We start from the raw sequence: 16,789 nt of genomic DNA on the forward strand, positions 1-16,789 counted from the left end.
GACAGTTATCAGTATCCCTTGCAAATCCCCAAGAAAGATCTGAGCAGAGGGCGAGTTTGTCAAAATAGGGAATGCGGGGGAGGAGGGGTTTGTTTCTGACGGCCTAGATCTTGCTGTCCCTTCTGCTGCTTCGCACTTCTGCTTCGGAGCAAACTGCCACATGGAGCATTTGCCTTGTTCTTCTGCCTTCCATCCCACTTCACGTAAATCATTTTGGGCCTCTACCCAATCTTTCTACCGTTTGTCATTTTAGCAGGCTTCTCTTGGAAGATGAGATCTGCGGATGGTTTATCTACTTGGGAGACGGTGCCAGGGAAACTGATGGAAAGTGCAGTGACAGGTCTGATGCCCGGCTTTGGAGAGGCAGAGATACTGAAAGGTGGTCTAGTCCTGAGTATGGTGTTATTTACCATCACAGATGAGGAAGAAGAGGTCAGACACTGCTTAAGAAAGGAGGGGAATAGGTAATGCATTTTAGAAAGGTAATATTGTTACAAAAAGGATTTGGTACTTGAAGCATTTGCTTTCACTTACATGCAAAAATACCTTCCTTTGATTGATGTTGGATGAAAGAAGTATTAAGTATATTTGGTCAGTGTCTGTGTAAGGGTTACACAGGCGTCTTCTATTCCTTTGATACAGAAAAAGACAAACTAAATGACCCCAAATAGGGTAATTCACAGCTTCCACTTTTGGTTTGATGCCAAAACAAATCACACCAAATTAACCCTGGCCATTCTCCCGCTCTTCTCCTTAACAGTGGTGTCTTCTAATAAGCAAACTCCAAGTCTTGATAATATAAAGAAATCTTTATTGATCTATTATGTCACTTCAGTGTTTTAAAAAATCAAATACTAAAGTGTTTGAGTAAATCTGAGAATATTTCTCTTATCTTTACTGTTCAGAAAAAACTCCCATTGGCTTCAAAAAGTTGGAGAGTGAAAGAGCCCCAGGAATTATCAGGATTCCCAATTCTTCTAATTGGTGCTGAGTTGATCCAACTCCCTCCGGTGCAATGGACAGGAATGTTGTTTTTAAAAGCAAACATGTTTTACCTACATTTTCACTCATTGTACTTGGATAGTTTTAGCCGGGGAATGATGTTCATCGACTGTAGCTCTTGGAAGAGCAGTTTGCAGGCATAAGGAATTCGCAAAGAAGACACATGACATGAAGACTTACAGTAATGGCACCTGAAAGCACAAATCAGAACACACGAGGTCAGGGTTTGCTTTAGCAATGAAGAAAGAATTTTTTTGTCCCCAATTCAACCACCACTTTCCCTATTCCAGAAATCTTTTCTTTCCTATCCAGTATAGAATATGTGAAAAGAAAGAGAAAGGCTCCATATAATATTTTTAAATATGTAATTTTTAAAAGACATTTTATTCATTTTTCACTTTTTAGATCACCTACATTCCCCAAATGTGTCCTTTCCTTCTCTCCTACCCAGAAAACCAAATAGGAAGGGGGAAAAACCTCCCAAATCCAGCTCAGCAAAACCAGCCCATCCCCTGAAAAGCGTGCCTCTCTTATCCACAATATTCCACAAGCACAACCCCCAGCTCCTCTGCCAAGAAGGGAGGGAAGCTTCTCTTCTTCTCTCTTCTTTGGGGCTGGGCTCATTCCTGACAATTACTTTGTGGCTCTAGTTCTTTCCATTGGCGCTGTATGTGGTGTTTTCAGATTCTGCCACCTTTGTTTTATATCAGTTCACATAAGTCTACACACATTTCTCAGTTTTGATGAATGTTTGTGTCTTACAGGACATATTATTCCATTACATTCATGCATCACAATTTACCTTAGCATTTCCCTAATCAATGGCCACCTAAGTTGTTTTCAATAGTGCTTCTCTAGATTCTCTGGTATACACGGGGCCTTCCTTTATATTGTTGGTTGACCTTCCAGCATTTTAAGTCACTTTCTTCACATAATTCCCACTGCCTTCCAGAATGGTTAGACTGTCAGAATCATGAGTCCTGTACTGACCATTAATCACATCGTAGCCTTCCCAACCAGAACTAGAAGCGGGGTCTAAAGCCACCCCTGCTGCTGCCCTCAAGGGGCACCTACTCTTGAGTAGAGGCAGGACCCAAAAGGAAGTAAAGGTACAATATATGGCAATTAAGATATGGCAGAGTTGCAGTCAACATTCTGGAACTAAGACAAGAGCAGCAGTCTTTGTAAGCTGTGGAATAAAATCTCTAACTCTTGAAAAAAAAGTTTTTAAATGTCACAAACAGTTGAAGAAATTATTTGCCAGCATGAAATAATATAAAAGGAACACCACCAAATAAACCAATGAATGAGGTGTTATCAATACTGCTACTTTTACCTGCTGGTTTATATGACAGCTTTCCAACATATTTTATATGTATTTGCTAAATGTTCCTTTATTAAAACTAAAATTCACTTAAAATAAAGGGCCAAGTATAAGCAAATAAAACAGTTTAATGGATTTAAGCTTTTTAATCTCCTATTACAGATTGGAGTTCAACTTTTACTGTGGGCATATTTCAGGTTAATTTCTGGTGACTTATTGGATGGGGGTTGGAATGAAATATAGCACTTTTTCTTAAGATAACTATCTGCCTAGCTTTTCAACATTCCTGTTTATGTTCATTTTAGTGTTCCAACAACCCATGGAATAAGTAACTTGATGAAAATTCTATATGTTAGCCCTTTCCACATTATGAGCCTAAAAAAATAGAGATTGTATGTTAAAAAAGTCAAGACTGATTGGACAAAATCCTAGCTTATACCCCATTTCTACATGGTCCTTCTGCCAGACCATTCTCTTTTTTGTCTTCTTTGTTAATTTGCTGGGTGTCAAATAAAACCTGTGAGTTATTTTGATTTATATTTCTTTTTTCTTTTCATTTCTTTTTTTTTTTTAATTTAAATTTTATTTTTTAAAATATTTTTTCCATGTTTCCATGATTCATGTTCTCTCCCTTTCATCTTCCCTCCCCACTCCCAGAGCCTGGGTTGTACAGATGTTATCACTTGATGTCTTTTGTATTTCTTTTATTAGTAATGATTTAAAACATCTTTATGATTGTTAATAGTTTATAATATTTTTCTGGAGAACTGATTGATATCCCTTGACCACTAATTTATTGGGAAATGAATTTTGGTCTTATATATTTCTTTTCATTGCCTGTCTATCTTGGATATCAGTCCTTTATCACAAATATTTGACATAAAGATTTTTTAGTCAGTCTCTTGCCTTTTTATCCTATTTGCATTCATTTTGTGCTATTAATTTATCTTTTATAATTGCCGCTACCCCTTGCCTGAATTCTTCTCTTAGTCATAGTCTAGGCCAGTGATTCCCAAAGTAGGCGCCACTACCCCCTGGTGGGTGCTGCAGTGATCCAGGGAGGAGGTGATGGCCACAGGTGCATTTATCTTTCCTATTAACTGCTATTAAAATTTTAAAAAACTAATTTCCAGGGGGCTAAGTAATATTTTTTCTGGAAAGGGGGTGGTAGGCCAAAAAAGTTTGGGAACCCACTGGTCTAGGCCAAGTCTAATCTGTTTTGTACAGGTCAGACACTCAAATACATAAAAGGGGGCATCACACTTCTTGAGTCTTCTCTTCTCCAAGTTAAACATCCTCAGTTCCTTCATCTAATCCTCCTGTGACATGGATTTATTGTTATACCACCAAACACCTAGGGGACATTTTAAATTCTATGTCCTGAAGACACCTTGAATTGGGTCCAGACCTGTCATCTCTTCCTCTCTTCCAATTCTGCCTATTTCTGCTACAGAACCTCTATCTTCCTCCATCTTCCCGGTTTGTCACCTCAGCATTAGTCGAGGCTCCTCACCCTCCCATGCTACTCTGAAGTCAATGTTTCCAAGGTTGGCCACTTGTGCTTCCACGACGCCTCTCCCACATGCCTGCCCCCTCCCCCAGACCCCATCCCTACATGGATTCTACAACAGCCCTCCCTCGTGCCTCTCATCACACCAATCCCTCCTACTTCGGGCTTCCCCTCTCTTCTGCCGTGGCAGGCCCCGGGGCAGTGACCTGCAGTGGGTACAACAGAAACTCCGTGTTGGCTCTTACAACCCTGAACGATGTGGTTCTGGCCTTTTTAGCCTCACGGGGCATCACTCCCCCTTCCACATACCTGTGATCCAGGCGGGGGTCAGCGGGGATCGGGTCAGGCCTAGAATCAGGAGGCAGTGAGCGCAAACCCAGCCTCAGACACTGGCTAGCGGGGACCCTGGGAGGCTGCTTCTGCCTCCTCTATAACATGGGACAACGGCACACCACTGCGAGAATAAGGAAGGGGATCCCTGCGCAGCACTCGGGGCAGTGCCCAGCACCTAGCAGCGGAGCTTTATGATCCTCTCTGTCCCCACTAGGGCTAGACCTTAATGCCCCGGCACCGCTTGTCTCGTCCAGGCTTCCCCTGTTCTTCTGCTTCCCCTTTTTAGGGCGCTTCTCTCCCTTCAATGGCCGCTTCTGCTTCCTTAAACTGCCTTATACGTCATTAAGTACGCTGTACACACCTGGACTCCTGTTTTAGATATGTAATAATAGATGAATGGCTGTGGATCGAGTGGGAAATAAATAAGCCCAATGAGAGAGAACGCTCCCGAGCCTCCAGGACTCTTACTGGAAATGGGAGGGATGATAGGAGGTTGGCTGGTGACAGAAGAGACCAAGTATTCGGTCCAGAAATCTGAGGCACCCCAGAAGGGCCACGTCTACTGGGGAAAGAGACTTCAGGAGAACATACTCTTGATTTTTCTTTTAGCAAATTTCTCTTATTCTTCTAAATCTTCATTCTTGCTCCTGAGAGATACCTCTTTCCATTGCCCAGCTTCTGGCCATCCTTGATATTTGTGGCAGAGAGGAAGGGTAGCAATGAATATCTGAAGGCACAGAGGTTGTACAGAGGGCAAAAAGTATGCCCAGGAAATAGTCATCCACTATGTCATTTATATGGTACCCAGCATGGCATTGGACTCCAAAAAAATACCTTTCAAAGGGCTCTTTCCCCCCCCTTTTTTTGGCAATAAATTCTTAAGTTTGGCTACTTTACAATTTTTTTTCCTTAGAAGACCATATTCTGAATCAACACCTCCCACACTTCATCTCAACCTAAGCACCTTCTTGTTCTTTATCTGATTTGGGCTACTTGATGAAGTTTTAATGGATCCTGTTAAAAAGGAGGATCTCTTGTTTGGCAAACTCCTGTTATTCTTCTCTAAAACACATGAGTCCATGCCCTCAATCCAAGAAAACTTATTTCCTGCACACTCTTTTATAAATGCAGAAAGCTTCTTGATTTCAGGCAGCTGGAGCAAAAAGTGCAGCTCCACTGAGGGTCTTTCCGAAAAGACTGCGAGTACCCGAACAACCCATCCCCACACGTGGACCTGTCTGTCCAAGGAACACCATGAAAACAGATGGCCCTACCTCTGAAGGCAAAAGCAGGGGCTGCCATTTCACTGGTAAAATTAAACCTTCCTTATTAAATGATGATTTTAATGGGGATTTCCTTTCATGGTGGGTTTTCCTTTTGTGACTCCTGCCCCATGCCTCCTGGAGAACAGCGGTGTTGCTGTAAATATCCCCATAGCAATGCCTCACTAATGTGCAAGTCACCAACGAAGGGCTGCTACAGACGGCCTCAGTGGCTCTAATTGCCTGGACTCCATTGTGTTGCTCGTTAGACAGCAGCTTCCGCCCTCTTCCTGACAACCACAGTAGGAATAGATTCCTCCAATCCTATCAGGCATATGAAGGCCTACACAGCCAGCTCCAGGCAAGATGCATCACTATCTGGCTAAATGTTGCTTCAAAGATGAGTCAGGAGAATGCAGACTCAACAGATACTACAAACTAGAGGGTTTGCTGAGCACCAATCTGCAGAAGTAGAAGAAAGGAGCCATCAAATTTAAAGAGAATATCTTCTCACACTCCATACTTCTATCTTCCTGTTTAGCTGAAGAATCATGTGTGAATCAGACTGACTAACTGAAAAAGCAAACCCTCCTTGAAGCTTTTTGCCCCCAACCCAGCACTGACCTGGACTCTCTTTCCAAAGTGAAACTAAAAACCCTGAGTCAAATGGGAGGAGGCCCAGTCACTGGGATCTTTTCCCCCTGTCACCCAGCAAACTTAAGGTATTCTCTAGCTTGGCTCTCAACATACATTTCAAAAGATGAATAGACATCCCAGCACTGAAACAAACCATAAAGGCCTCCTTCTCATTCATACACAAAACAGCCGGGCTTATTCTCAGAATACTATCCCCCCATCCTCACAGTCTGATGAAAAGAATCAACCGTAACTCGTAACAGCTTCATTCAACCCGTACAATGCTGCCTAGCTGGCAGACGTCATCACCTCATCCACCTGGTCTAAACCCACCAGAGGCCTACTTAACAGGAAACTGCAAGCCACCAGGCTCGGGTACTCTGGGCTGGGCAAAGTCCCATCATTTGGAGACGAGGGTGTCTTATTCAGACGTCAGGAATCTAAGATGTTACTCAGGGAGCAACTCATTAAACCACATCCCTTGAGGTCCCTTCCACATCTGTTCAGAGGGCTTCAGATCTGGGTACCTGAGGGAACATGTGGGAAAGCCTTCTTGTTTTATCAGGGAAGAATATGAAATTCTGGGAGGAGGATAAAAACAACAAAGAAGATAGAAATAAGTGCACAGGACTGAGGACAAATATGAAAGAAAGAAAGGACAAAGGGTGTCAGAAGCACTAAAGCTCAGAAAAAGATGAAGTTGGTGGTAAATATCCAAAAATCCTTTTTTGGCAAGTATCCAGGGGGCAAGCAAACAGCAGAACTACTAAACTCAATTTACTTGTTTTCTCAACTACAAAGAACCATCTTTTTACCAGAGGGAAGGTTAAAACTGATTAATCCAAAGTAGAAACCAAGATATGTGAGGTGGTGATAAGAAAGCCCCTAACCTGGGGGGCAGCTAGGTAGCTCAGTGTATTGAGAGCCAGACCTAGGAGACAGGAGGTTCTGAGTTCAAGTCTGACTTCAGCCACTCCCAAGCTGTATGACTCTGGACAAGTTACTTAATTCTCATTGCCTGGCTCTTACTATTCTTGTGCCTTGAATCCAAAACACAGTAATGATTCTAAGATAGAAGGTAAGGATATGGACAAAAAGAAAAGAAAAGAAAAAAACCCTAACATTTCAATGAATCTCTGTCACTAGACCAGGCTGACTATGTTTCAAGGGACTAAAAGAAACAGAGAATAAGCAATGCTGAATTGCTACCAATGACTTCTAAAAAATGGTGGAGAATGGCACAAGTACTACAGAATTGGGCCAGGTACAATGTGAAATCCTGCCCCCTTCCCCCAAAGAGGGAAGAGAGTTGATTCTTCCAAAGAGAAGCCAGTGAACTTATTTTTGACTTCTAGCAGAATTTTAGAACGTTTTAAGAGAAGTTGTAAGCATCTGGAAAGGAAAGCAGCGATCATTAAGAAGATGAGGAAGACTGAGCTTGGGGATTTAGCCAGCTGTCTTCAAGAATGGGAAAGGCTATGATGTGGAAGAGGGATCAGGATTGCTCTGGCTAGCCCCAAAGTGTAGCTCTAGGAACAATGGGCAGAATCTAGAGGGAGAGATTTCAGCTTCATCTAAGGAAAAGCTTTCTAATGATCAGAACTAGACTGCACTGGGATTTTGTCCTGGGTGGGAATTAGGGCTTCTATAACTGAAGATTTTCAAGAACAGATGGAATGACTACTAAGTAACTATCAAAGGGGAGATTCTGTGATTTGGTTTTCCCAAGGTCACATGTTCCTGGCAGAGTCCAGTCTCCTGCCTCAGGGCTCTTTCTGCCTTTTTAAATCCAGCACAGACGAGAGGGAGACCTGCCATTAGAAAGTAGGGAAGAAGATGCATCGGCATCCTTGTCCTTGTACTCAGTGAGTCTCGTTTCTATGCTGATGGCTTCCTGATCTACATTATCACTGTCAGGAGAAAGAACTAGTCAGCTACTGCTCAGGGATCTATTCCGTGGTCAGGGAGATAACCAAGTGATTGCTGAAGGTGAACAGGATATACAGGTAGGCCTTATCTCTCATCATGTTCAATTCTTGTAGAAACAAGCCAGATCTCTCTGAAATCAACACGAATACAGATCAAGAGTACAGATAAATACAAGAATTCTAGAGAGAAATCAGAATTGTACTAAATTACTGTAACAAATACATAATTGTACTCATGAGTAAGCAAATGGGAAAAGGAGGACAAATACAGAAAGGCCCAATATGCACCAAAATATCAAGTAATACTTCTCATGGGAGCAAAGTTTTTAGGGAAAAAAAATGGGAGTCCATTGAGTAGGAAATGGCTGAAAAACTATGGTATCTGAATGTACTAGAATACCACTTGTGCACTATGAGAAGCAAAGAACAAGAAGAATTCAGAGGAACACAGGAAGACTCATATGAAGTGGGGCACAGTGAAGCCAACAAACCTGAAAGGACAATATAAACAAGAGTGTGAATGAGACCATCCTACCTGTCATGAATCAATCATGTATAAACCCCTCTTAGGTGTCAGAATTCAGATAAACTGGAATGAATCATCTTGGATTCACAGCAGACAATGCAACACTCTGGGGGCCAAGGAGGATTTCCCCCTACTCTTGTTCTTTGTTACAAGGGAAATCAGTGGGGTAGGCTACACAGATCAGGAAATGATCAGGGCATAAAAACAAAAGGTATGAATAGAACTTTGAAAAGTAATAAAATAAAGCATCAGGGCAGGCCTCCAGATAAAGCCATGTGCACTTCCCTAAAGAATGTTTTCCAAACTGAAATTATTCAGTGTCAAATAATTACTTGTTTTGGTTTGTGCCCTCTATGAGAACATAAGCTCCCTGAGGGCATCAACTGCCCTTGCTTTTTTGTATCTACCACTAACACTTAGCACATAGCAAGGGTTTAATGAATACCTTCTTATTCATTCATTTATTTATTTTATTTTTTTATTCTCTGCCCCCAAACCCTGACTTTCTGTCCTAATATCAACTCTAAGACAGAAGGGTCAGGGCTAGGTAAGCAGGGTTACATGATTTATTCACAGTCACAGTGAAAACTGTCTGAGGTCAGATTTGAACCCAAGTCTTACAACGCCAGGCCTGGCTCTCTATCTACCCTGCTACCTCGCTGCCCCTAATAAATGACTGCTTATTCATTTGTTCATTTTAACACCTTGTCTACAACGATATCATGAGAGGCTGTCAAGTGACTTGTGGTTAGAAGATATGCTATATCTACTTAAAAAACACACACACCCAGAAAGAGAGAAAATGGGGAAAGGTATGTTGGGTGAGAAATGTGAAAAAAGAAGGACAATGGAATTGATTTAAAGGAGAAGGATGAGGCATGAAATACATATGGTATTGACTTACCAGCCAGAATATCCCAGAAGTCCACACTGCCCACAGACATCTACCTCAAAGGCATCACTTGAAATCATTAATCTCTCTAGCAAAAGCATGCTGGCTCCGTAACCGATCAGGCAGTCACGTTCCATTTCTCCAAGACGCAAACCACCATCACGGGATCGCCCTTCTGTGGGTTGCCTTTGAAACAAATCATTAGACAGTTGTGGTATTTGGGTTGAAAAGATCTCAAATTAGATGAAAAAAATAACAAGAATAAAAATATTAGCATCTTGTTGAGATAGTGTATTTCTTCCCTATTGCAAAGAGAAATGAATGAGGAAGACAATCCCAAGGCTCCCCAAAGTAGCTGCCGATGCTCTCAGGAAGCTAAGCCTGGGTGAAAAAACTCAGCATTTAAGGAGGTCAAAAACTGGGGGGGATGTGTGAGGATCAAATGGATCTTAGTAAGACAACAATGCATATTCACATACAATTTAAAGTGTACAAAAAACAGTATGAATCATATTGAACAGAGGAGGAAAGAAAGATTTGGTGAGACTGAAGAACTCGTCCAAAGTCCCACAGTGAGGGACAAAAAAGGGCCCTCAAACCCAAGCTTTCCATCTCCATGTTCAGTGCTGTCCCCTGTCCCACACTGGGTGCTTTATGAACACGCCCACATGCCCACCCTGTTATCATAGAGACATAGGCACTTTTTTCCTTTCAAGTGGCTACATTCTCTCAGTGTATTACATTACAAACTTGGTAAGTCAACCTTGGATTACTTTAAGAATTAAAAGTTTTAATTGAAAATAAACCATTTGTAGGATGCTCTCACCATTCCTGATGAGTTCTGAAAGATGCTAACTGGGGTCGAACATTTATGCATGTCTCATTTGAGGGGATCCACATGTCAAGGTGATGCTAACGACTTGCTGTCAGCAGGGTACAGGCTCATATTTTCCCTCCAAGAGTGAGAGCAGCTTCATCTCTATTCTCATTCATCAGACCCTTTTATGCGCAATCATGTACCTTTGTGGGATGGCCAGTTGGGCTTACAGAACAGGTTCTGGCTACTGGATAGAGTGAAATCACCTGGGTCATCCAGGGACTGAACCAATGACTCTGACTTCATAGATATCACAGTCTAATTCAGTACTTCTAACCTCTGGGCCCTGGAAGTCCACAGTTGCTGCATTGGAGCCATCTCCTAGGGTGACTTTATTTAGTAAATAAGGAACTGTCCTATTTGAAGACTGAATGTTTCACTTAAATCTGTATAACTTTTTCAAATGGATGCAAATACTGTTGTGAAGAATAAAACACGTACATTTAGAAGTGTTTCTGGATTCCCAGCAGCTTCTGTCACTGTATTTTTTGAGCAAATTATAACAAGAGTACACACTTCTTATCATGTGGGGGTCTCCAAAATATGATTTAAAAGGTAAGAAACCACTGCTCTGACAGAGATCATGACCAATAGGGTTTATTTGTAAGGAAACTTTAAAAAAAATCTGGTGTAATAAAAATTGTAAATAATTCCCCATTTTACACAACAAAAACATAAATAGGAAATAACTGTCTTGACATTCATGTTGTTCTTACACAGTTTCTGATGGTGGCACTCATTTAAATGGAAGGATAAGTGAAAGAAGCCCATCACATAAGAAAGAGACAGACTTGACCACATAGATCATGGTCTCCTTGCAGCAGCGAGAGCTCTGGGCTGCAGAATCTCAGCTTCTCTCCCCACTTTTGCATCTCCAGAGCACATATGCCTATCATTTCAATAGACATATGCATTTGCTTTATATTAAAGGGTCAAAGGATTGAGTCATCCACACCTCTTCCATTGTAAAAAAACAGCTGCTTCATTTTCCTCTCTCCTATTGCTGTAAAAAGACTGAGCATATCATGCAGACCGTCCTCAATAAGGAACAGAATTTAATTGAACTAAGCTATTAGCATTTGAAAATATGCTATGCAACTGAAGTTCTGAGGAATCTGTAATACATATTCCCAGAGTAATTACATGACTGAATAGTCACCATGGCCAGAGAATTCACCTCAGAATTCAAGGGCTGCGAAGGAGATCCAAGGACATCTAGTCCAACCTGTGCCCAAACAAGGATCCCTTAGATGAGTCACCCAAAGGGTCATTCTACTTCTGGTGGAAGGAAGCCTCCTGGGGAAGGAGAATCCTTTGCCTTTCAGGGAGCACCAGTTCCTGCCAGGTTAGGAACTGTTAATTCCTCAGCAACTTCCACCTGTTCTTCCTTCTGCCCTTTGAGGCCAAATGGAACATAATTCTCTTTCCCAGAGAACAATTCTTTGGCTACTTGAAAGCAGCCATCATGTTGCCTACTGGCCTAACAACCTGGCTCCTTCTAGTGATCCTAATATAGATTTTTTCCAGTCTTCTTACCATTTTTCTTGACAGGCTCCAGTCTGCCCATATCTTCCCTCAAATTACTTCAAAAGTAAACAGAGAACTTCAGAAGTGGTCTGACTAGGGTAGAGGACTGAGCCAATGACCTTCCTCCTTCTGGATGCCATGCCTCAGAAGGCAGCCTAGGACAGCATTCCCTGAATGCCATTAACAGTAAAACTCTCAGATTTTCTTCATACCTATCTCAGATTGTTCATTTCCTAGTGGCTAAACCACCAGAATATGCCTTTTTTATTAGCAACCCTGGTTCCTATATAGAAAACATAGGTGGTTTGGTACCAGGCCTATACGCAAAGCTTTTTAGCTCCATAGAACTTGTTACATACACTATGTATTCCACAGGTATGGCTAGCCATCTTCATAATACAAGGTGTGGGATCAAGGGTAAAAAGCACAGTTGAGAAACCACTGATAATATCGAGAACAGTTCTTCTCAGATGCCCAGGTAATGATCTTTATATTTTGTGGCATTTTTTTCTCTTCTCATTTGCCCTTCTGGGATCTGCCCATCTAGTCTGAACCAAACCAAACACATACATCTATGGCAACCCAATGACCCGAGCCTGGGATTTTCAACTTGTGAGTAAAACAGAAACAAATCCTGTTTCCATTGTGAACAGCAAAATGAATTCTTCTCAGGGTCTTCCCCTGTGTCTCTCTTAGGCACTTATCACAGTCTCTCTTATACCATAATTACTTATAGACATAACTTTCAAAAGCAGGGTCAGTGGCTAGTTATCACCGGTCTACCTGAATCTTATTTCCTGGGATGGCTGAATCCAGCAAGCGCTTAACAGATGTTGCTAAGCATTGAATTTACCTGGTAAGGACAGCTCGTGGACCCCGTGCTCTGGCATGCATCTTATCTAATACCATGTGCTTCAGTTTCTGATAATAGACAGGTCCAAAGTAAATATAGGCTTCCAAAGGTTCCCTGGGAAGAAGTAGATTTTGGTTAAGTTAGTTTGGTCCAAATGAAAGAAATATTATTCTAAGTAACAACAGCAAAAGCTGGTCTTAACTTGGTCATATACAAGTCTGGGGCAAACTGAGTGGATGACTTAGAAGATTTTCATATTTGAGCCTTTAATGAAGGTTATAGGCTAGCCAATAAACTAAAAAAAAAAAAGATGGTACACAATATAGGTCATTGGGCTGAAGGGGCTTCAGACTGTGGGACAGAAATAAAACTGGTTGGCCCCAGACAGCTGAACATGGGCTCATGAGTTTTGGGGAAGCCAAATTCTGCTCAATTTAAGGAAAAATTGTTTAAAAAAAAAAAAAGCAGGCCACAAATGGAAAGGATTGTCCCAGGTCATATTGAAGGTCTTTATTCAGAACTAAGATAAATACTAGTCATTGATTCTATGGAAAGAATTTGTGGTTTATTGTATATTCATTTTAATTTTTACAGTAGGATAAGGTAACCTATGAAGTACCTGTGAACTAAGGTTTTTATTTTCTTGATCTCCAATAAGAGTATCTTTTTAAAACATTTTTTTGACTTAAAGTGATTCTAGGTTGAGGGTACTTTGGCCTTCAAAGCTTAGAGCAGTGATACCCAAAGTGGGCGCCACCGCCCCCTGGTGGGTGCATCAGCGATCCAGGGGAATGGTGATGGCCACAGGTGCATTTATCTTTCCTATTAATTGCTATTAAAATTTTAAAAAAAAACTTAATTTCCAGGGCGCTAAGTAATATTTTTTCTGGAAAGGGGGCGGTAGGCCAAAAAAGTTTGGGAACCACTGGCTTAGAGGCAAGGGTGCCTCTGGGAAGCCTTATTTTCAATTCTGTGAGTTGGGAGATGGCTGGGCAAGTGAGCAACATGGCAAAGAGCAGTCCACACTTAGAAAGGACTCTGAAATTCACAAAGTGCTTTCCTCCTAAGAGGCAGAAAGTAGTGTCAGCATTACTACTCCAACTTTTACAGATGGGGAAACTGAGTTTCAGATGAGTTAAAGAGGCTTCCTTATACATGGGCATTTCTAATAAAGCCTGGACCTGAAATTTGAATCTGTGTCACCTGACAACCAAATTCAGCATCTTTCCAACATACCTTATGAGGTACTCTGAGGATTCCTGAGAAACCCTGAGACCCTCTAAAGGCATCTATGAGGTCAAAATTATTTTATTAACTAAATATTAAGGTATTTTAATTTCTAATACAGTGATTGTCGATGGATGTGACCCTCATAAAATCCATGAAGGGGATCCTCAATAATGTTTAAGAATATAAAGGGATCGAGCAGTTAGGTAGCACAGTGAATAGAGAGCCAGGCCCAGTGTCAGGAGGACTTGGATTCAAATCTGATCTCAGATACTATCTAGCTGTGTGATCCTGGCAAGTCACTTAACCCCAATTGCCTAGCCCTGGCTAATCTCCTATCTAAGAACTGATACTAAAGCAAAAGGTAAAGGTCTAAAAAAAAAAAAGAAATCTAAAGGAGTCTTGAGACGGGAAAGTTTAAGAACCACTGTGCTCAGACACTGTAACTCCATCCCCAAAGAAAGAGTTTAATTCAATGTAACCTCCTCAGTCAAACTGGAGAAAGTAACAGGGCATCAGCAAGCTGGGATCAGAATGTTTCAGGTGGTCTGGGTGGAGGGAGAGAAGAGTTTTCCAGACACTAAGTTAAGAGAACCAAACTGCCATCACATGGATGAAGGTGCTTTTGAAGTAGATAACAAACCTGTTTTATTATATTAAAATATCTGCCCTAACATTTTAGGTATTATTCTGGAAAAAAAGGAGAAGGCCATTTTAATGACACCTGTACAATTTATGATCTGGCCAGATGACTATTTTAAAGCATGCTTACAATGCTAAACAATATTTACAGGATTCTTTCTTTAGCATTTTCACCATTTCTCTTGATAGTCCATCATAAGTAGTAAAAAGTAAGTACTGGTTTCATATTTTCACCCTTATGAGATTTTTGCAAACATTGAAGAAGTTTAGAAAATAAAAAGAACAGTGTTAACTTATGCTCCCATAATTTTATATGGCAACTAATTTTATGTAACTGATGTATACATTGACTCATCCTAAGTTTTAATATTTTCTAATTTAATGATGTACTATTTTAACTTTAGGCTTTCCTGACCCTTAGTCTCTCTCTATAATCTGAAAATATATCCAAACACAACAGGAAAGTCTAATATTTAAAGTAAACTTTTGCAAAATGAAGAATCCTTTGGAATGGGAATAAGCATCCTCCCAGCCCATGTTTTCAAAGTCTGGCCTTCTGCTTAATAAAGGGGTGGATTCATATAAACAGATTTAAGGAAATAAAATCTATAGAAGCTCTCCCCCTGAAGCCCCCACCTCATTAAGAACTCCTTGCTTCCTTCACAGAGTTCCAGGACTTACCCAGTGATGCCAGAAGTGACGTAATCTTTTCCTAAGTAGTTATAGCCATGACGAACAAGATCTTCACACACATCCTTAACTTTGCTGCCTCCAAAAGCTGTTCCATAGTGAAATTTGCCATCAAGCACTCCAGCCTTCCCGGCCAACAATTCAATCAGTTTTCCCACCTGAGTCATGAAACAAATGAAGACTTCTTGAATTTATGAGTCTATCCAGTCCCTTGTCTTACTGGAATCTACAAGGGCTCACCAGCCATTAAAGAAGTCCAACGTAGAGTTCTATTTGGCTTAATATTATTGAATAAAAAATGTGTGTATATGTATATCTCTGTGTGATACACCCACACACATATAAAATATAACTATGTCACATATATTATAGATACATACAATAGTATATATTCACACACATTTTAAATCTGCAAAACAAACAAGCAGTCTGACTTGTGAAGTTTCCACATACGAGTTTCAAGGGCTTATGATTACAGGACAGGAGGCCTTACCTGGACAGAGATGCTTCTAAAAGACACAGAATCACATAATGAATCAACTAGGGAGGCAGTCATGCCTTAGAGTGACAGCAAAGAGCCCTTTATCATTTATCATTAAACATCTGTGATGTATGAAGCAGCAGCGTGAGACACAAAGTTCAAACAAATTGCAGTTTGGAGTCCAGTGAGGGTCCATAACACATGCACAGGTAATGAGGATACACACTCATCTAGACATCACAAAGTACTTCAGGTCATAATCACTTGGGTGTATAATTAATACTCCTCAGAACAATTTCATTTTCATTAAATCCAATTACTATGTATTGAGCACATAATAGGATACATAGATATATGTAAACATACACATACATGTATACTATACTAGTATAGACAGATACTTATGTATATATACATACCTAGACTTTAGAGCTTTAAGGGTCTTTGAGGCACTAATCAAGAGAAATCCCTTCAAATATTAAATGAATGGTAAAGAGGTCCAGAAATACACGAGACAAAATTTAAGAAAGGAGGTGGTAATAACAAGCACTGAATTTGGAATCAGAGGACCTGGCCTCAAAAATCTAGATCATCTACCTACTACTGTTCTTGGAGGATCTCAGACAATTTACTGAGCTTCAGTTTTCTTCTTTGTAAAATGAGGAGGTTGGACTAAATTCCCACCTCTGGTCCCTGTCCAGCTCTGAGTTGAGGATTCCTTGTATTATGACTCATACTGTAAGATGTTGATACCGGGTATGGGTTATTGAGCAAAATAATTTAGAAGTCTTAATTTAAAACTCAAAACAAAAGCAATATTGTCAAGGGTATATTTACAGACAACCTGGGCAAAAAGAAGAAATAGATAAGTTCAGAAAAAAAATCAGAAATCTAATATAAAGATATGGTACAGCAATGATATAAACTCAAATATCCATGCACTTGTTCTAAGTTCTTTCTCTGCTAAGAACTGAAGAATTAATAATTCCATGGCCTGTTTTAATGATAATTTAATATTTTTTAAAGGTCAAGGTACCACTGAGTGGGTATGAAAAGGAACAATCAATATTCACATCCTA

The 16,789-nt window shown here is 40.6% G+C and overlaps 1 protein-coding gene across 1 annotated transcript in view; it reads right to left on the reverse strand.

Annotated features, from left to right (window-relative positions):
* Positions 1 to 814: 814 nt before the first annotated feature.
* The window catches only part of POLR3B (RNA polymerase III subunit B), a 144,858-nt gene continuing 128,883 nt past the window's right edge, over positions 815 to 16,789 (reverse strand). The window contains exons 25-28 of the mRNA XM_044679792.1: positions 15,221 to 15,387; positions 12,671 to 12,784; positions 9,426 to 9,599; positions 815 to 1,193 (exon numbers count right to left, since the gene is read on the reverse strand). Of these exons, the coding sequence (XP_044535727.1) occupies positions 1,064 to 1,193; positions 9,426 to 9,599; positions 12,671 to 12,784; positions 15,221 to 15,387 (585 nt within the window). The 3' untranslated portion in view covers positions 815 to 1,063. The remainder of the gene's footprint in view (positions 1,194 to 9,425; positions 9,600 to 12,670; positions 12,785 to 15,220; positions 15,388 to 16,789) is intronic.

The sequence above is a fragment of the Gracilinanus agilis genome, chromosome 5 (assembly GCF_016433145.1).
Source record: "Gracilinanus agilis isolate LMUSP501 chromosome 5, AgileGrace, whole genome shotgun sequence".
NCBI lineage: Eukaryota > Metazoa > Chordata > Mammalia > Didelphimorphia > Didelphidae > Gracilinanus > Gracilinanus agilis.